The 17,987-nt window shown below is 44.3% G+C and overlaps 1 protein-coding gene across 1 annotated transcript in view; it reads right to left on the bottom strand.

Moving 5' to 3' along the window:
• The window catches only part of LOC139265963 (adenosine deaminase-like), a 128,829-nt gene that overhangs the window by 43,996 nt on the left and 66,846 nt on the right, over positions 1–17,987 (bottom strand). Inside the window, exon 5 of the mRNA XM_070883651.1 lies at positions 10,838–10,909. Within this exon, the coding sequence (XP_070739752.1) occupies positions 10,838–10,909 (72 nt within the window). The remainder of the gene's footprint in view (positions 1–10,837; positions 10,910–17,987) is intronic.

The following is a 17,987-nucleotide window of genomic DNA, read 5'->3' as shown; positions in this document are numbered from 1 at the left end:
TCCATCACCAAGAGTGGCTCAGTAGCATCACTACTGACCGAGCTGGCCAAGTCTAAAGAACACAGTTGCCAGACTTGTCCTGCGGCACGTGGTGAAAGAACAGTATTGGTAGCAGGGACCATCGCAGTCCTTGTGGAGATGAAGTCTCTTATTGACACTGAATACACCCTCCATCATGTTGTGTGGCACTACCACTGTGCTAAATGGAATAGATTCAGAACAGATGCTCGAAACTTGCCATCCATGAGGCATTGTGAGCCATCAGCAACAGCAGAATTTTATTCCACCACAATTTGTAACCTCATATCTCTCAGTCCACCATTACCATCAAGCCAGTGGACCAACCCTGGTTCTATGAGAAGTGCAGAAGAGCAGCACCAGGCGTTCCTAAAAATGAGGTGCCAACCTGGGAAGCTGCAACACTAGACTACATGCATGCTATTCAGCAGAAGTAGCATGCTATAGACCGAGCTAAGCAATCCAACAACTAACGGATCAGATCAAAGCTCTGCAGTTCTGCCACATCCAGTTGTGAATGGTGATGGACAATTAAACAATTAATGGGAAGAGGAGGCTCCATGAAAATCCCATCCTTAATGATGGCGGAGTCCAGCAGGCGAGTGCAAAAGACAAGGCTGAAGTGTTTGCAACCATCTTTAATCAGAACTGACGGGGGATGATCCATCTTGGCCTCCTCCTGAGATCCCTACCATCACAGAAGCCAGTCTTCAGCTAATTCGATTCACTCCGTGTGATACCAAGAAACAATGAGGACACTGGATACTGCAAAGACTGTGGGCCCCAGCAACATCTGGCTGTCGTGCTGAAGGCTTGTGCACCAGAACTAACCGTGCCTCTACCCGACAATGTGGAAACTGCCCAGGTATGTCCTAGCCACAAAAAGCAGGACAAATCCAATCTGGCTGGTTACCGCTCCATCAGTTTACTCTCAATCATGAGCAAAGTGATGGAAGGTGTCATCGGCAGTACTATCAAGCAGCACATATTCACCAATAATCTGTTTACCGATGCTCAGTTTGAGTTCTGCCAGGACCACTCAGCTCCAGATCTCATTACAGCCTTGGTCCAAACATAACTAAAAGAGCTGAATTCCAGAGGTGAGGTGAGAGTAACTGCCCTTGACATCAAGGCAGCATTTGACCAATTGTGGCATCAAGGAGCTGTTGTACAATTGAAGTCCTTCATCTGGGTTAAAATATTGGAACACCCTCCCTAACAGCACTGTGGGAATACGTTGACCTTACTGACTGCCGCGGTTCAAGAAGGTGGCTCACCACCACCTTCTCAAGGGTAATTAGGGATGGGCAATAAATGTTGGCCTTGCCAGTGATGCCCACATCCCATGAACAAATAAAAAAAAGTTTCTATTTTGACATATATTTTAAACATTTGAAAACTAATATCACATATATTCATTTCTTGTTTGTAGTGACTTCAGTCACTTGGTGATGATTTCCAGCTTTCCCAACACTACTGAAGATAAGGTGAACTGTATAATTTACAATATAATCTTTTTGTTGACAAAGGGAACCACCATATCAAATGGTCCTGCAGACATCTTTAAAATAAAACATGAGCAGAATTATCATGTATCAGTACAATCCAAATATAAGCTGTAATTATAGAGCTCTTGATTATTAAAAGTAACTGTCATGTCAATGTGTACAGATCAAGAAACGCTGCTTAACTGTTAGTTATAAATTATACTGAATATTATTACTTTGGCTAATTTATTCTTCTACAGTTTGGAGTTATGAAAGATAAGTAGATTCTAATGTGCAAGCACTAGCCACCAATTTAAGATAGTGATTAAATCGGAACAAAACTAAGGAGCACCTATATGAAAATAACCTACTGAATGGTAGCTAGCACATTTTTTAGGACGTAACATCACAACTGGATGTCGGAAAGTCCAATTATAAAGTATAAGTATGCTTTCAGAAAGCCTCAAAAAAGTTCCACATGAAAGGCTGCTATGAAAGCTTAAGGCAGTGGACATCCCAGCTAAAATTCCCAGGTGTGTAAGGAATTACCTAAAAGAAAGGAGTGGGTGCTAATTAGGGGATGATTGATGTTGGGAAGGAGTGATGTACTGAATGGGCTGCCCCAGGGAGGGATGCTTGGACCCCTACTAATTCTGATTTGCATAAATAAGTTGCATTCAGGAATGCTAAATAATTTTTTCAAATTTCACAGATGATACTCAACTGAGGGGTAAGGGAGCAGTGGTGTCTGACAAAACAAGTACGGAATTACAAAAGGACCTGCGCAATAATTTACATGAGTGGAACTATTGCAGATGAAATAAAATACAGATAACTGCATGTCTTTCTCATTAGAAGAAAAAGAAATGGGGTGCATACGTAATAAATACTGTCAAGTGGAGGAAGAGAGGTTGAAAGAAAGATGAGAGTGACAGTAGGCTCAACACTGACCATGTTCAGTCATTTCAGAGCAGCAATTGACAAAGCAACTTGAATGTTGAGTGGACAATAGTGGAATTAGCCCTTATAAATCCGGAGCAAATATGCTGAAGCTCTCTCGTGCTCTGGTCAGCCTACATCTCAAATTTGCTATTCAGCTCTTATCACTGAGGCACTATGGAAACATCCAAGACCTGGAAGTGATAGAAAGAAGGGCCACAAAGCTCAGAGAACGAAGGAAAGTTGATAATAACTTGGATTCTTCAATCTTGAAATGAGGTGAATGAGAGGATTTATACAGGTATAGAAAACATTGAAGCATAGAAAATAGGTGCAAGAGTAGGCCATTCGGCCCTTCGAGCCTGCACTGCCATTCAATAAGATCATGGCTGATCATTCCCTCAGTACCCCTTTCCTGCTTTCTCTCCATACCCCTTGATATCTTCAGCCGTAAGGGCCATATCTAATGCCCTCTTGAATATATCCAATGAACTGGCAGCAATAACTCTCTGCGGCAGGGAATTCCACAGGTTAACAACTCTGAGTGAAGAAGTTTCTCCTCATCTCAGTCCTAAATGGCCTACCCCTTATCCTAAGACTATGTCCCGTGGTTCTGAACTTCCCCAACATCGGGAACATTCTTCTCGCATCTAACCTGTCCAGTCCCATCAGAATCTTACACGTTTCTATGAGATCCCCTCTCATCCTTCTAAACTCCAATGAATAAAGGCCCAGTTGATCCAGTCTCTCCTCATACATCAGTCCAGCCATCCCGGCAATCAGTCTGGTGAACCTTCGCTGCACTCCCTCAATAGCAAGAACGTCCTTCCTCAGATTAGGAGACCAAAACTGAACACAATATTCCAGGTGAGGCCTCACCAAGGCCCTGTACAACTGCAGTAAGACCTCCCTGCTCCTATACTCAAATTCCCTAGCTAGGAAGGCCTACATACAATTTGCCTTCTTCACCGCCTGCGGTACCTGCATGCCAACTGAGGGAGTGCAGCGAAGGTTCACCAACTTTCAATGACTGATGTATCATGACAGCCAGGTCTCGTTGCACCTCCCCTTTTCCTAATCTGCCGCCATTCAGATAATATTCTGCCTTCGTGTTTTTGCCACCAAAGTGGATAACCTCACATTTATCCACATTATACTGCATCTGCCATGCATTTGCCCACTCACCTAACCTGTGCAAGTCACCCTGCAGTCTCTTAACGTCCTCCTCACAGCTCACACCACTACCCAGTTTTGTGTCACCTGCAAACTTGGGGATATTACACTCAATTCCTTTATCTAAATCGTTAATGTATATTGTAAAGAGCTGGGATCCCAGCACTGAGCCCTGCGGCACTCCACTCGTCACTGCCTGCCATTCTGAAAAGGATCGGTTTATCCCAATTCCCTGCTTCCTGTCTGCCAACCAGTTCTCTATCCACATCAATATATTACCCCCAAAACCATGTGCTTTGATTTTGCACACCAATCTCTTGTGCAGGACCTTGTCAAAAGTCTTTTCAAAGTCCAAATACACCACATCCACTGGTTCTCCCTTGTCCACTCTACTAGTTACATCCTCAAAAAATTCCAGAAGATTCGTCAAGCATGATTTCTCTTTCATAAATCCATGCTGACTTGGACCGATCCTGTCACTGCTTTCCAAATGCGTTGCTATTTCATCCTTAATAATTGATTCCAACATTTTCCCCACTCCTGATGTCAGGCTAACCAGTCTATAATTACCCGTTTTCTCTCTCCCTCCTTTTTTATAAAGTGGTGTTACATTAGCTACCCTCCAGTACATAGGAAGTGATCCAGAGTCAATAGGCTGTTGGAAAATGATCACCAATGCATCCACTATTTCTAGGGCCACTGCCTTAAGTACTCTGGGATGTAGACTATCAGGCACTGGGGATTTATCGGCCTTCAATCCCATCAATTTCCCAAACACAATTTCTCGCCTAATAAGGATATCCTTCAGTTCCTCCTTCTCACTAGAACTACTGTCGCCTAGTACATTCGGAAGGTTATTTGTGTCTTCCTTCGTGAAGACAGAACCAAAATATTTGTTCAATTGGTCTGCCATTTCTTTGATTCCCATTATAAATTCACCTGAATCCGACTGCAAGGGACCTACTTTTGTCTTCACTAATCTTTTTCTCTTCACATATTTATTGAAGCTGTTGCAGTCAGTTTTTATGTTCCCTGCAAGCTTCCTCTCGTACTCTATTTTCCCCATCTTAATTAAACCCTTAGTCCTCCTCTGTTGAATTCTAAATTTCTCCCAGTCCTCAGGTTTGTTGCTTTTGCTCGCCAATTTATCGGCCTCTTCCTTGGTTTTAACACTATCCTTCATTTCCCATGTTAGCCACGGTTGAGCCACCTTCCCGGTTTTATTTTTACTCCAGACAAAGATGTACAATTATTGAAGTTCATCCATGTGATGTTTAAATATTTGCCATTGCCTATCCACCGTCAACCCTTTAAGTATCCTTTGCCAGTCTATTCTAGCCAATTCACACCTCATACGGTCGAAGTTACCTTTCCTTAAGTTCAGGAACCTAGTTTCCTAATTAACTGTGTCACTCTCCATCTTAATAAAGAATTCTACCATATTATGGTCACTCTTCCCCAAGGGGCCTCGCACAACAAGATTGCTAATTAGTCCCTTCTCATTTCACATCACCCAGTCTAGGATGGCCAGCTCTCTAATTGGTTCCTTGACATTTTGGTCTAGAAAACCATCCCTAATACACTCCAGGAAATCTTCCTCCACCGCATTGCTATCAGTCTGGTTAACCCAATCAATATGTAGATTAAAGTCGTCCATGATAACTGCTGTACCTTTATTGCACACATCCCTTATTTCTTGTTTGATGCTGTTCCCAACCTCACTACTACTGTTTGGTAGTCTGTACACAACTCCCACTAGTGTTTTCTGCCCCTTGGTATTCCGCAGCTCCACCCATACCGATTTCACATCATCCAGGCTAATGTCCCTCCTTACTATTGCATAAATTTCCTCTTTAACCAGTAACGCCACCCCACCTCCTTTTCCTTTCTATCTATCCTTCCTAAATGTTGAATACCCCTGGATGTTGAGTTCCCAGCCTTGGTCACCCTGGAGTCATTTCTCCGTGATGCCAATTACACCATATCCGTTAACTGCTATCTGCGCAGTTAATTCATCCACCTTATTCCGAATACTCGCATTGAGGCACAGAGCCTTCAGGCTTGTCTTTTTAACATACTTTAACCCTTTAGAATTTTGCTGTAAAGTGGCACTTTTTGTTTTTTGCCTTGGGTTTCTCTGCCCTCCACTTTTACTATTCTCCTTTCTATCTTTTGCTTCTGCCTCCATTTTATTTCCCTCTGTCTCCCTGCATAGGTTCCCATCCCCCTGCCATGTTAGTTTAACTCCTCTCCAACAGCACTAGCAAACACTCCCCCTAGGACATTGGTTCCGGTCCTGCCCCGGTGCAGACCGTCCGGTTTGTACTGGTCCCACCTCCCCCAGCACCGGTTCCAATGTCCCAGAAATTTTAATCCCTCCCTGCTGCACCACTCCTCAAGCCATGTATTCATCTGAGCTATCCTGCGATTCCTACTCTGACGAGCATGTGGCACTGGTAGCAATCCTGAGATTACTGCTTTTGAGGTCCTACTTTTTAATTTAGCTCCTAGCTCCCTAAGTTCATCTCGTAAGGCCTCATCCCGTTTTTTACCTATATCTTTGGTACCCATATGCACCACGACAACTGGCTGTTCACCCTCCCTTTTCAGAAATGTCCTGCACCCGCTCCAAGACATTCTTGATCCTTGCACCAGGGAGGCAACATACCATCCTGGAGTCTCGGTTGCGGCCGCAGAAATGCCTATCTATTCCCCTTACAATCGAATCCCCTATCACTATCGTTCTCCCACTCTTTTTCCTGCCCTCCTGTGCAGCAGAGTCACCCACGGTGCCATGAACTTGGCTGCTGCTGCCCTCCCCTGATGAGTCATACCCCTCCACAGTACCCAAAGCAGTGCATCTGTTTTGCAGGGGGATGACCGCAGGGGATCCCTGCACTACCTTCCTTCCACTGCTGTTCCTGTTGGTCACCCATCCCCTATCTGGCTGTGTACCTTTAACCTGCGGTAAGACCAACTTGCTAAACGTGCTATTCACGTCATTCTCAGCATCGTGGATGCTCCAGAGTGAATCCACCCGCAGCTCCAGTGCCGCAATGCGGTCCGTCAGGAGCTGGAGGCGGATACACTTCCCGCACACGTAGTCGTCAGGGACACCAGAAGCGTCCCTGACTTCCCACATATTACAGGAGGTCATAACACGTGTCCGAGCTCTCCTGCCATGTCTTAACCCTTAGATTAACTTAATTTGGCAACAACAATGCTAAAGGTTACTTACTGATAAAGAAAGGAAAAAAGAAAAGCTACTTACCTTCTACTATCTTATGTACCATGTGGAATAGAAGAGATTAAGCCTGAAAATTATTTCAACTTAAAGCCCAATTGCGAGACAAGGGATATTCGGTACAAACAGGTAAAAAAGCAAATTCAGGACTGATGTCAGGAAGCACTTCTTCACACAAAATGTAATTAATACTTTTAATGGTCTTTTGGGTAGGAACATGATGGCAAAAACTCTGAATCATTCAAGAGACAGTCAGATGCTATGATAGGGGATCTTAAGTTTCTATGAAAGCATGACCCAGATGGGCTGAGTGGTCTCTCTCCTCTGTCGTTATCTTTGACAGCTTTGTGATTTTATATTATCACACCTGTATTCTAACTGCACAAATTAGTGTAAATTCTAGACTGAGCACGTGACGAAACAATGAGATTGATCTTAAATGCATGGTTTTTCCCCACATGACTACAATTTTCATTTGAACTTCAATCCCCAAGTTGTAAAGTTGTAATTCATTTATTTTCAGCTTCCTTGGCTCCACCCCCTTTCCTTTCACCCACACACTCACTGACTAACTGAGAAGCAGACAGGTGAGCCGATTCTATACTTTAAACAATGCACTATTCAACTTTCTGCTAAGATGTGTGTAGTGATACTACTTATGCCTCTTTTACAGTCATAAATGGGAGACGATTCATTGAAAAATATATAGTCTAATCCCACCCTTTCTGGTGTGCTCCATAAATATCACCACTGTCGGCCCACTTCCTGCTCTTTATCTCAACAGTTTTTATTGTGCTCGCCTTCACTCATGTTTCAACCTTTTGTCATGTTGAAATAAAACAGAAATAAAAAAATAAAAGCCTTCGAACAAAAATTGCATATCCATAGATTTATAATTCCACTTTATTTCAAACAGATTTTACCACGGTAGCAGGACAAACCTGAGTGAAGAGAAGTATAGAAAAGATGCGGAGAAGAAGGGACAGTTGCAGGAAACCGGGAAAGAGAGAAGACGGTATGAATACAGAACACGTTGGAGACACTCAGCTGCTCAGGCAGCATCTGTGGAGACAGGAAAGCAGGGTTAGCATTTCAGGTCCATGGGTTTTTCTCAGAACTAGCAGATATTACAGGTGGGCAGCTTATAAAGTGGAACAGATCTACGGAAAATGGGGCGGATAGAAAATAAATTGGTTTGTGATTAGGTGGAGGACAAGAGATGATTAAATGACAGAAATGATAATGGTGTGAAAAAAAGGAAGCAATAGTGAGAGAAATTAGAAACATAGAAATTTACAGCGCAGATGGATTTCGGCCCATCGTGTCCCCGCCGGCCAACAAAGAAACGCACGGCCCTCGGTCAGCAGCCCTGAAGGTTACATATAAACCTATCTACAATAAACAATGGTGGAAGGGTAAAGAGCACCCAGCTCAACAAGTCTACCCCACACAACTGCGACAAACCTTACACTGAAACATTCTACACTCCACCCCAACCGGAGCCATGTGATCTCCTGGGAGAGGCAAAATCCAGATAAAAACCCAGGCCAATTGGGGGGAAAAAATCTGGGAAAATTCCTCTCCGACCCATCCAGGTGATCAAAACTAGTCCAGATCATCACCCTGGCCATATTCAATTCCCTGCAGTATTTACCATCATATCTGCTCCGGCCAACAAGAGGTTGTCCAGTCTAATCCCAATTACCAGCTCTAGGTCCGTAACCCTGCAGGTTACAGCACTTTAAGTGCCAATCCAAGCACCTTTTAAATGCGGTGAGGGTTTATGCATCCACCACCTTTCCAGGCAGTGAGTTCCAGACCCCACAACCCTCTGTGTAAAGAAGTCTCCCCTCAAATCCCCTCTGAACCTTCCACCAACCACCTTAAAACTATGTCCCCTCATAATTGACCCCTACAGCAATGGAAATAGGCCCTTGCTAGCCACTATATCCAGGCCCCTCCAAATGTTGTACTCCTCTCAACCTCCTCTGTTCCAATGCGAACAAACCCAGCCTATCCAATCTGTCCTCATAACTAAGATTCTCCATTCCAGGCAGCAACTTAATAAATTTGCTCTGCACCCTCTCCAGTGCAATCATGTCCTTCCTATAATATGGCGACAGAACTGCATGCAGTACTGCAGCTGTGGCCTAACCAAAGTATTATACAATTTAAACATAACCTCCCTGCTCTTGTATTCTATGCCTCGGCCAATAAAGGCAAGCATTCCGTATGCCTTCTTAACCACCTTCTCCACCTGGCCTGCTACTTTCAGGGATTTGTGGACAAGCACTCCAAGGTCCCTTTGTTTATCTACATTATTAAGTGACCTACTGTTTAATGTGTATACCCTTTCCTTATTCGCCCTCCCAAAGTGCATTACCTCAAACTTCTCTGAATTAACTTCCATTTGCCACTGCTCTACCCACCTGACCAGTAGATTGATATCCTCCTGCAGTCCATGACTTTCCTCTTCATTATTAACCACACAGCCAATTTTGTCATCTGCAAACTTCTTAATCATGCTCCCTATATTCAAATCTAAATCATTGTTATATGCCACAAAAAAGCAAGGGATCCAGTACTGAGCCTTGCGGAACCCCACTGGAAACTTCCTTCCAGCCACAAAAATATCCATCAACCATTACCCTTTGCTTCCTACCTCTTAACCAATTTTGGATCCAACTTGCCACTTTGCCCTGGACCCCATGGGCTTTAACATTCATGACCAATCTACAATGTTGGACCATATCAAAAGCTTTGCTAAAGTCCATATACACTACATCATACACACTACCCTCATCGACCCTCTTGGTTACCTCCTCAAAAAATTCAATCAGTTTGTCAAACACGATCTTCCTTTAACAAATCCGTGCTGACTGTCCTTAATTAATCCTTGCCTTTCCAAATGTAGTTGTATCCTGTCTTTCAGCAATCAGAGCAATAGAAGTTATATCTGCGACTCAGCGGAGGTGTAAATGGTTATAACAGATTAGTAGAGGGGGAGGGAAGCATGGAAAATTTGGCCAAGTGAAGAAGGCTCCAATGGCCCAGGAGTACAGTGGAAGATAAAGGCCGGTAACACCAGGGTTGCAGACCCCCAAAGATAGAGGATGGTCATGTTTTCTCATGGACACAGCTATGTTTTTACCTTCTTACTCATGAAACAGCCTGTAGTGTAAATGGGCTGTCGGTGGGGTGGGGTCGGCTAGGCTTCATGAATAGGGGATAGCACCTCCAAAGATTTAGATCCAGATTCTGGCTGGGATTTTCTGCTTTGGCAGAATTCCGATGCAACGTTGGTAGGGTGATCTGCCACTGACCGAGTTTTCCAAGTTTTAGTTTCATAGACAATTTTTGACATGCTCCCAGTGGGACTTGCACCTCGGTTGAAGAGCCCATCTCAGAGCGGGAAGGGAATTGTATCTGGCTTTTGAAATAAAACAGAAAACGCTGGAAATACTCAGTGGGTCAGGCAGCATTTGTGGAGAGAGAAACAGAGTTAACCTTTACTTTGTTTCTCACTTCACAGATGCTATCTGACCTGTTGAGTATTTCCAACATTTTCTGTTCTTATTTCAGATTTCCAGCATCCGCAGTATTTTGCTTTTGTATCAATTCTGATATGTGTGATCAATCATCAAATCATGCATATTCAATTAACAGATAAATCAATAGACTGGTTTTTTAGTCGTTATTTTTATTTGCCATTATTAGGAATGGGCAGACACTTTAAAGAAAACAAAATCACATTTTTTCTCAAATTAAAATCACAAGCTCTTTACTATGTTACAAGTCACTGTTCTTCCCTGTGAGTAGTATTGTTAATCAAGCTCTGGAATGAGAATCACTAAAATAGACCACAGAAATAACTTTCAAAATCAGTTAAAGCAGTTTTCCATATTTTATCTTAATCACTAATTAACTCTGATCATCATGACCAAGTAACAAAACTCTCTTTTGTCAACAACCTTACCTCACGAACCACTTTTGGAGGTCCAACTTCCCCAGCATGAACAGTACGATGGACACCACATTTCACAGCCATCTTGGGGGATCAAAATCATAAAATTATGTTTTGTAATATTACATTTTTCCTGTCCTGATGGTACTGACTCATGCTTGGATTGGGTTCACAGGCATCGACACCCTTCCAGTACCTCAACCAAGCATTCTTCATGCATGAGCCTAGACAGTCTCAGAGGCTATTCTACCATGGAGGACCCCCTCCGACCCTGTACTTATCCTCATTCGCTTTAATCGCTTCTAAAATATGTCCAAGAAACTTAATCTTTCATTTTATGATGACACATGTAATTCTATGGCAAAGGCCCTGTGTATGTAATGAGTGTTTTACATTGATCAATTTTTGTTTGTGTTATACCTATATCACTGCTCAACCAGAAAATCATGAAACTGAGCAATTATGAATTCAATGCTCCATTCTGTAAATGCTGCAATCAGCATTTAGATTTGTGCAACAGTTATAATGAAAAATATTTAGCAGCACTTCTTTAAATATATATATTATATATATATATGTATAGCCCTGTGAACTTTTAATTGTGCAGTTGACAGAGGAGCAGTAAAATAACACTCAAGAAAAGTGAAAATGTGGACAATTTACTCTTTTGGTCTCCATCCACAAAACAATAATGCTGGAAGATTGCAGAGTGATAACATATTGTTGATACGACTGGACCATTAGTAACGACAGCTGACAGTAATGTTTAACATTAGAGATGTAAGGGAAGTAGATAGCATTGGGGATTCAATGGTGAGGGGAATAGATAGGCGTTTCTGCGGCCGCAACCGAGACTCCAGGATGGTATGTTGCCTCCCTGGTGCAAGGGTCAAGGATGTCTCGGAGCGGGTGCAGGACATTCTAAAAAGGGAGGGAGAACAGCCAGTTGTCGTGGTGCACATTGGTACCAACGACATAGGCAAAAAGAGGGATGAGGTCCTACGAAACGAATTTAAGGAGCTAGGAGCTAAATTAAAAAGTAGGACCTCAAAAGTAGTAATCTCGGGATTGCTACCAGTGCCACGTGATAGTCAGAGTAGGAATCGCAGGATAGCGCAGATGAATACATGGCTTGAGCAGTGGTGCAACAGGGAGGGATTCAAATTCCTGGGGCATTGGAACCGGTTCTGGGGGAGGTGGGACCAGTACAAACCGGACGGTCTGCACCTGGGCAGGACCGGAACCAATGTCCTAGGGGGAGTGTTTGCTAGTGCTGTTGGGGAGGATTTAAACTGATATGGCAGGGGGATGGGAACCAATGCAGGGAGACAGAGGGAAACAAAAAAGAGGCAAAAACAAAAGACAGAAAGGAGATGAGGAAAAGTGGAGGGCAGAGAAACCCAAGGCAAAGAACAAAAAGGGCCACTGTACAGCAAAATTCTAAAAGGACAAAGGGTGTTAAAAGAACAAGCCTGAAGGCTTTGTGTCTTAATGCAAGGAGTATCCGCAATAAGATGGATGAATTAACTGTGCAAATAGATGTTAACAAATATGATGTGATTGGGATTACGGAGACGTGGCTCCAGGATGATCAGGGCTGGGAACTCAACATCCAGGGGTATTCAACATTCAGGAAAGATAGAATAAAAGGAAAAGGAGGTGGGGTAGCATTGCTGGTTAAGGAGCAAATTAAGGCAATAGTTCGGAAGGACATTAGCTTGGATGATGTGGAATCTATATGGGTAGAGCTGCAGAATACCAAAGGACAAAAAACGTTAGTGGGAGTTGTGTACAGACCTCCAAACAGTAGTAGTGATGTTGGGGAGAGCATCAAACATGAAATTAGGGGTGCGTGCAATAAAGGTGCAGCAGTTATAATGGGTGACTTTAATATGCACATAGATTGGGTTAACCAAACTGGAAGCAATACGGTAGAGGAGGATTTCCTGGAGTGCATAAGGGATGGTTTTTTAGACCAATATGTCGAGGAACCAACTAGGGGGGAGGCCATCTTAGACTGGGTGTTGTGTAATGAGAGAGGATTAATTAGCAATCTCGTTGTGCGAGGCCCCTTGGGGAAGAGTGACCATAATATGGTGGAATTCTGCATTAGGATGGAGAATGAAACAGTTAATTCAGAGACCATGGTCCAGAACTTAAAGAAGGGTAACTTTGAAGGTATGAGGCGTGAATTGGCTAGGATAGATTGGCGAATGATACTGAAGGGGTTGACTGTGGATGGGCAATGGCAGACATTTAGAGACCGCATGGATGAACTACAACAATTGTACATTCCTGTCTGTCGTAAAAATAAAAAAGGGAAGGTGGCTCAACCGTGGCGATCAAGGGAAATCAGGGATAGCATTAAAGCCAAGGAAGTGGCATACAAATTGGCCAGAAATAGCAGAGAACCCGGGGACTGGGAGAAATTTAGAACTCAGCAGAGGAGGACAAAGGGTTTGATTAGGGCAGGGAAAATGGAGTACGAGAAGAAGCTTGCAGGGAACATTAAGACGGATTGCAAAAGTTTCTATAGATATGTAAAGAGAAAAAGGTTAGTAAAGACAAACGTAGGTCCCCTGCAGTCAGAATCAGGGGAAGTCATAACGGGGAACAAAGAAATGGCGGACCAATTGAACAAGTACTTTGGTTCGGTATTCACTGAGGAGGACACAAACAACCTTCCGGATATAAAAGGGGTCGGAGGGTCTAGTAAGGAGGAGGAACTGAGGGAAATCCTTATTAGTCGGGAAATTGTGTTGGGGAAATTGATGGGATTGAAGGCCGATAAATCCCCAGGGCCTGATGGACTGCATCCCAGAGTACTTAAGGAGGTGGCCTTGGAAATAGTGGATGCATTGACAGTCATTTTCCAACATTCCATTGACTCTGGATCAGTTCCTATGGAGTGGAGGGTAGCCAATGTAACCCCACTTTTTAAAAAAGGAGGGAGAGAGAAAACAGGGAATTACAGACCGGTCAGCCTGACATCGGTAGTGGGTAAAATGATGGAATCAATTATTAAGGATGTCATCGCAGTGCATTTGGAAAGAGGTAATATGATAGGTCCAAGTCAGCATGGATTTGTGAAAGGGAAATCATGCTTGACAAATCTTCTGGAATTTTTTGAGGATGTTTCCAGTAGAGTGGACAAGGGAGAACCAGTCGATGTGGTATATTTGGACTTTCAGAAGGCTTTCGACAAGGTCCCACACAAGAGATTAATGTGCAAAGTTAAAGCACATGGGATTGGGGGTAGTGTGCTGACATGGATTGAGAACTGGTTGTCAGACAGGAAGCAAAGAGTAGGAGTAAATGGGGACTTTTCAGAATGGCAGGCAGTGACTAGTGGGGTACCGCAAGGTTCTGTGCTGGGGCCCCAGCTGTTTACACTGTACATTAATGATTTAGACGAGGGGATTAAATGTAGTATCTCCAAATTTGCGGATGACACTAAGTTGGGTGGCAGTGTGAGCTGCAAGGAGGATTCTATGAGGCTGCAGAGCGACTTGGATAGGTTAGGTGAGTGGGCAAATGCATGGCAGATGAAGTATAATGTGGATAAATGTGAGGTTATCCACTTTGGTGGTAAAAACAGAGAGACAGACTATTATCTGAATGGTGACAGATTAGGAAAAGGAGAGGTGCAACGAGACCTGGGTGTCATGGTACATCAGTCATTGAAGGTTGGCATGCAGGTACAGCAGGCGGTTAAGAAAGCAAATGGCATGTTGGCCTTCATAGCGAGGGGATTTGAGTACAAGGGCAGGGAGGTGTTGCTACAATTGTACAGGGCCTTGGTGAGGCCACACCTGGAGTATTGTGTACAGTTTTGGTCTCCTAACCTGAGGAAGGACATTCTTGCTATTGAGGGAGTGCAGCGAAGGTTCACCAGACTGATTCCCGGGATGGCGGGACTGACCTATCAAGAAAGACTGGATCAACTGGGCTTGTATTCACTGGAGTTCAGAAGAATGAGAGGGGATCTCATAGAAACGTTTAAAATTCTGACGGGGTTAGACAGGTTAGATGCAGGAAGAATGTTCCCAATGTTGGGGAAGTCCAGAACCAGGGGACACAGTCTAAGGATAAGGGGGAAGCCATTTAGGACTGAGATGAGGAGGAATTTCTTCACCCAGAGAGTGGTGAACCTGTGGAATTCTCTACCACAGAAAGTTGTTGAGGCCAATTCACTGTCATGCAGTGTCTGTGGACTAGGGTTGGGGCAATGTGATGCAGTGTCTGTTGACTAGGGTTGGGTCAATGTGATGCAGTGTCTGTGGACTCGGGTTGGGGCAGTGTCTCTGGATTAGATATAATGGAGTCGCGGCAGTTCTTCAAATAAGCCTGTGACATGTGACCTTCCTCATGTCACTCTGCTCCTTCCCCTGCTGCTAACCACTTGTCTGTTGCTTTGTACTTCCAGATGACCGGTCGGAGGTATCAAATCCCTTGGATCAACCCTCCATGTCAGCCCAACATGTGGAGGAGGAGGAGGAGATATTTAAGGAAGAGGAGTTGACGGAGCAGCTGACTCCAAGGAGGGAGCGGTGTGCAGATGCAGTCTACACCTCTTTTACCACTGGCAAACGCCTCGTCCGAGGATGATGCTACCTTCCCGGGCTTTGAGATCTCTGAGGCTCCTGCGACTAGTAGCATGCAGCAACACAGTTCTGGGGTCGGAGCCCATATGCCATCTCTCCGGAGGGTGAGTCGGCAAAGCTGGTCTGCTGACAGACAGGCAGACGTGGAATTGGACATGGTGGGACTGTCCAGGGAGAGCATCAGGCTCACCCATCAGCTCCTTGGGTAGGATTCCCGCGAGCATCGACAGTCTGAAAGCGACCATAACGGAGGTAGGGTCGCAGACTGTCGGAGTGAGCCATGAAACCTGCGAGGTCACCACTGCCCAACTATAAACTCGCATAAAACTTCACTATGAAAAACACAGCCTTCTTCTCCCAACCCGTTTATGCACTCAACTTCTGTTCTGTTTTAAAGATGGCGCTGTTAGTGCCGGTTGCGCCCTGGCTCCGACCTGGGTCCGACTGCTTTTTGCTAGTGGGTTCCTGTGTGGACGTTAAATCGGACAATATCGCCGAAAGTTGCGCCCGCGGCGCTAGCGCAGCGTTGCACATCAATTTACGTCAATCAAACGGTGAAAATGGGCGCGAAGTTTTAGTGCCGCCGCAAAACCACTGCTTCAAGTTCTGCCCGGGTGCAAAATGTTGTGCGCCTCGTTTCACGTCAAATAAATAATTTTTGTGCCCTGCCGAAGCACTAAATGGGCCGCAAGTTAGCCAAAAATCCAGCCCATAGTCTAATGAATTTGCTATGTACTGTCTAATCTGCAAGTGACTAGTCAATGCAAAATGCACATTCCTATGTACATGAATTAACTGATGCCTCCAGTGCGCCAGTGCAGCCTTCGATCGCCTGAGGAAAAGAGTGTTTGAAGACCATATCCTCCAACCTGCCACCAAGTTCATGGTCTACAGGGCTGTAGTAATACCTGTCCTCCTGTGTGGCTCAGAGACATGGACCATGTACAGTAGACACCTCAAGTTGCTGGAGAAATATCACCAACGATGTCTCCGAAAGATCCAACAAATCCCCGGGGAGGACAGGCGCACCAACATCAGCGTCCTCACTCAGGCTAACATCCCCAGCATTGAAGCACTGACCACACTCGATCAGCTCCGCTGGGCAGGCCACAGAGACCACATGCCAGACACGAGACTCCCAAAGCAAGTGCTCTATTCGGAGCTCCTTCATGGTAAACGAACCAAAGATGGGCAGCGGAAACACTAAAAGCCTCCCTGATAAAATGCAACATCCCCACTGACACCTGGGAGTCCCTGGCCCAAGACTGCCCTAAGTGGAGGAAGTGCCTCCGAGAGGGCACTGAGCACCGAGTCTCAACGCCGAGAGTATGCAGAAATCAAGCGCAGACAGCGGAACGAGCGTGCGGCGAACCAGTCCCACCCACCCCTCCCCTACTCCCATCCTGCAGTAAATGACATTAGAGAGCTAAGTCACAGGACACGATACTGAATATGCATCAGGTCAAGGTCAGGTCAGGTCTACATCTCGGGTTATGTTCTCATTCATACTATGATGACACTCATTTAATATTTTATTATGTTTCCAAACAATCAAACCAATACCTTGATGAAACCTTGTATAAACAGTAAACAACGCTTTAATTTTTTTTAATCCTTACATTTTTAAACTAAATCGACAATGACAATTTAGAACAAAGCAGCCCAATTTTTTTGGAAGACCATCATTTGTGATTTGCATTTAATTTTCTGCACAGAGGCAACTACAAGTATAACATTACATTGGTCTTTTCCGAGATTTTTGTCGGCTATACTTGTCAATGTTTTTCGAGAAGTCAAGTCCTCTCAGTACTTCGCTCTCGATGCTCATGACTGAAAGACTATTACGTCGATCTTGTCCCTTGCGGTTCGTCACCTCATCTTTGATGGGTTTTACTTTCAAGAAGGACCGCTCACCATTGCAATTTGATACCATCATCGACAAATATATCCAAAGAGCTATTTCAATGTTAGAAAAGATTTGGGTGAGGGAGTGTGTATGGAGGAATTGGTACATTCTCAACTCTGATGACCTAGTTTGTTTGGCACAAATTGAGGTTTGAAGCTCTGTTGAGGAGATGCCACTAACCTAGAAAACTGGATGAATTCACTTTCAATCATAGGTTCCAGATCTTTGGGATAGGAGCGGGCAAAATTTGTTGCGGCTTGCTTGATCTCATGAGTCGAGAGAGCGGCTAGCTTGGACAGGAATCCAAACTTACAGTTGATTTTCTTGTATGCTTCAACGCGGTGTTTCAAGGTACTGATTAGTTGATCATTGATGACAAGGAACATTTCAGTTTTGAATTTCTCCTTGGGTAACAGCACAGTGCTTTCAGCATCTCCGTTGTCATAGCTGCGGTTGCTTACCTGGACACACCTCTGAGCTGAATTGTACTCGTTGTGGCCACACAGTTTAATTCATATGTCTTGGAAGTCCTCAAACTCTGTCCGCTGGGTCTTGACAAAATCGACAAGGGACTCGAATAAGGACACCATGATATTCAGATTCAAGCCGACCTCTTGAAGCGAGAGATTGGTCAGGTGAAAGCACTTCAAGA

The sequence above is a fragment of the Pristiophorus japonicus genome, chromosome 1, assembly GCF_044704955.1.
Source record: "Pristiophorus japonicus isolate sPriJap1 chromosome 1, sPriJap1.hap1, whole genome shotgun sequence".
NCBI lineage: Eukaryota > Metazoa > Chordata > Chondrichthyes > Pristiophoridae > Pristiophorus > Pristiophorus japonicus.
Note: the sequence above shows the minus strand (reverse complement) of the source record. Positions and strands in the feature narration are given on the sequence as shown.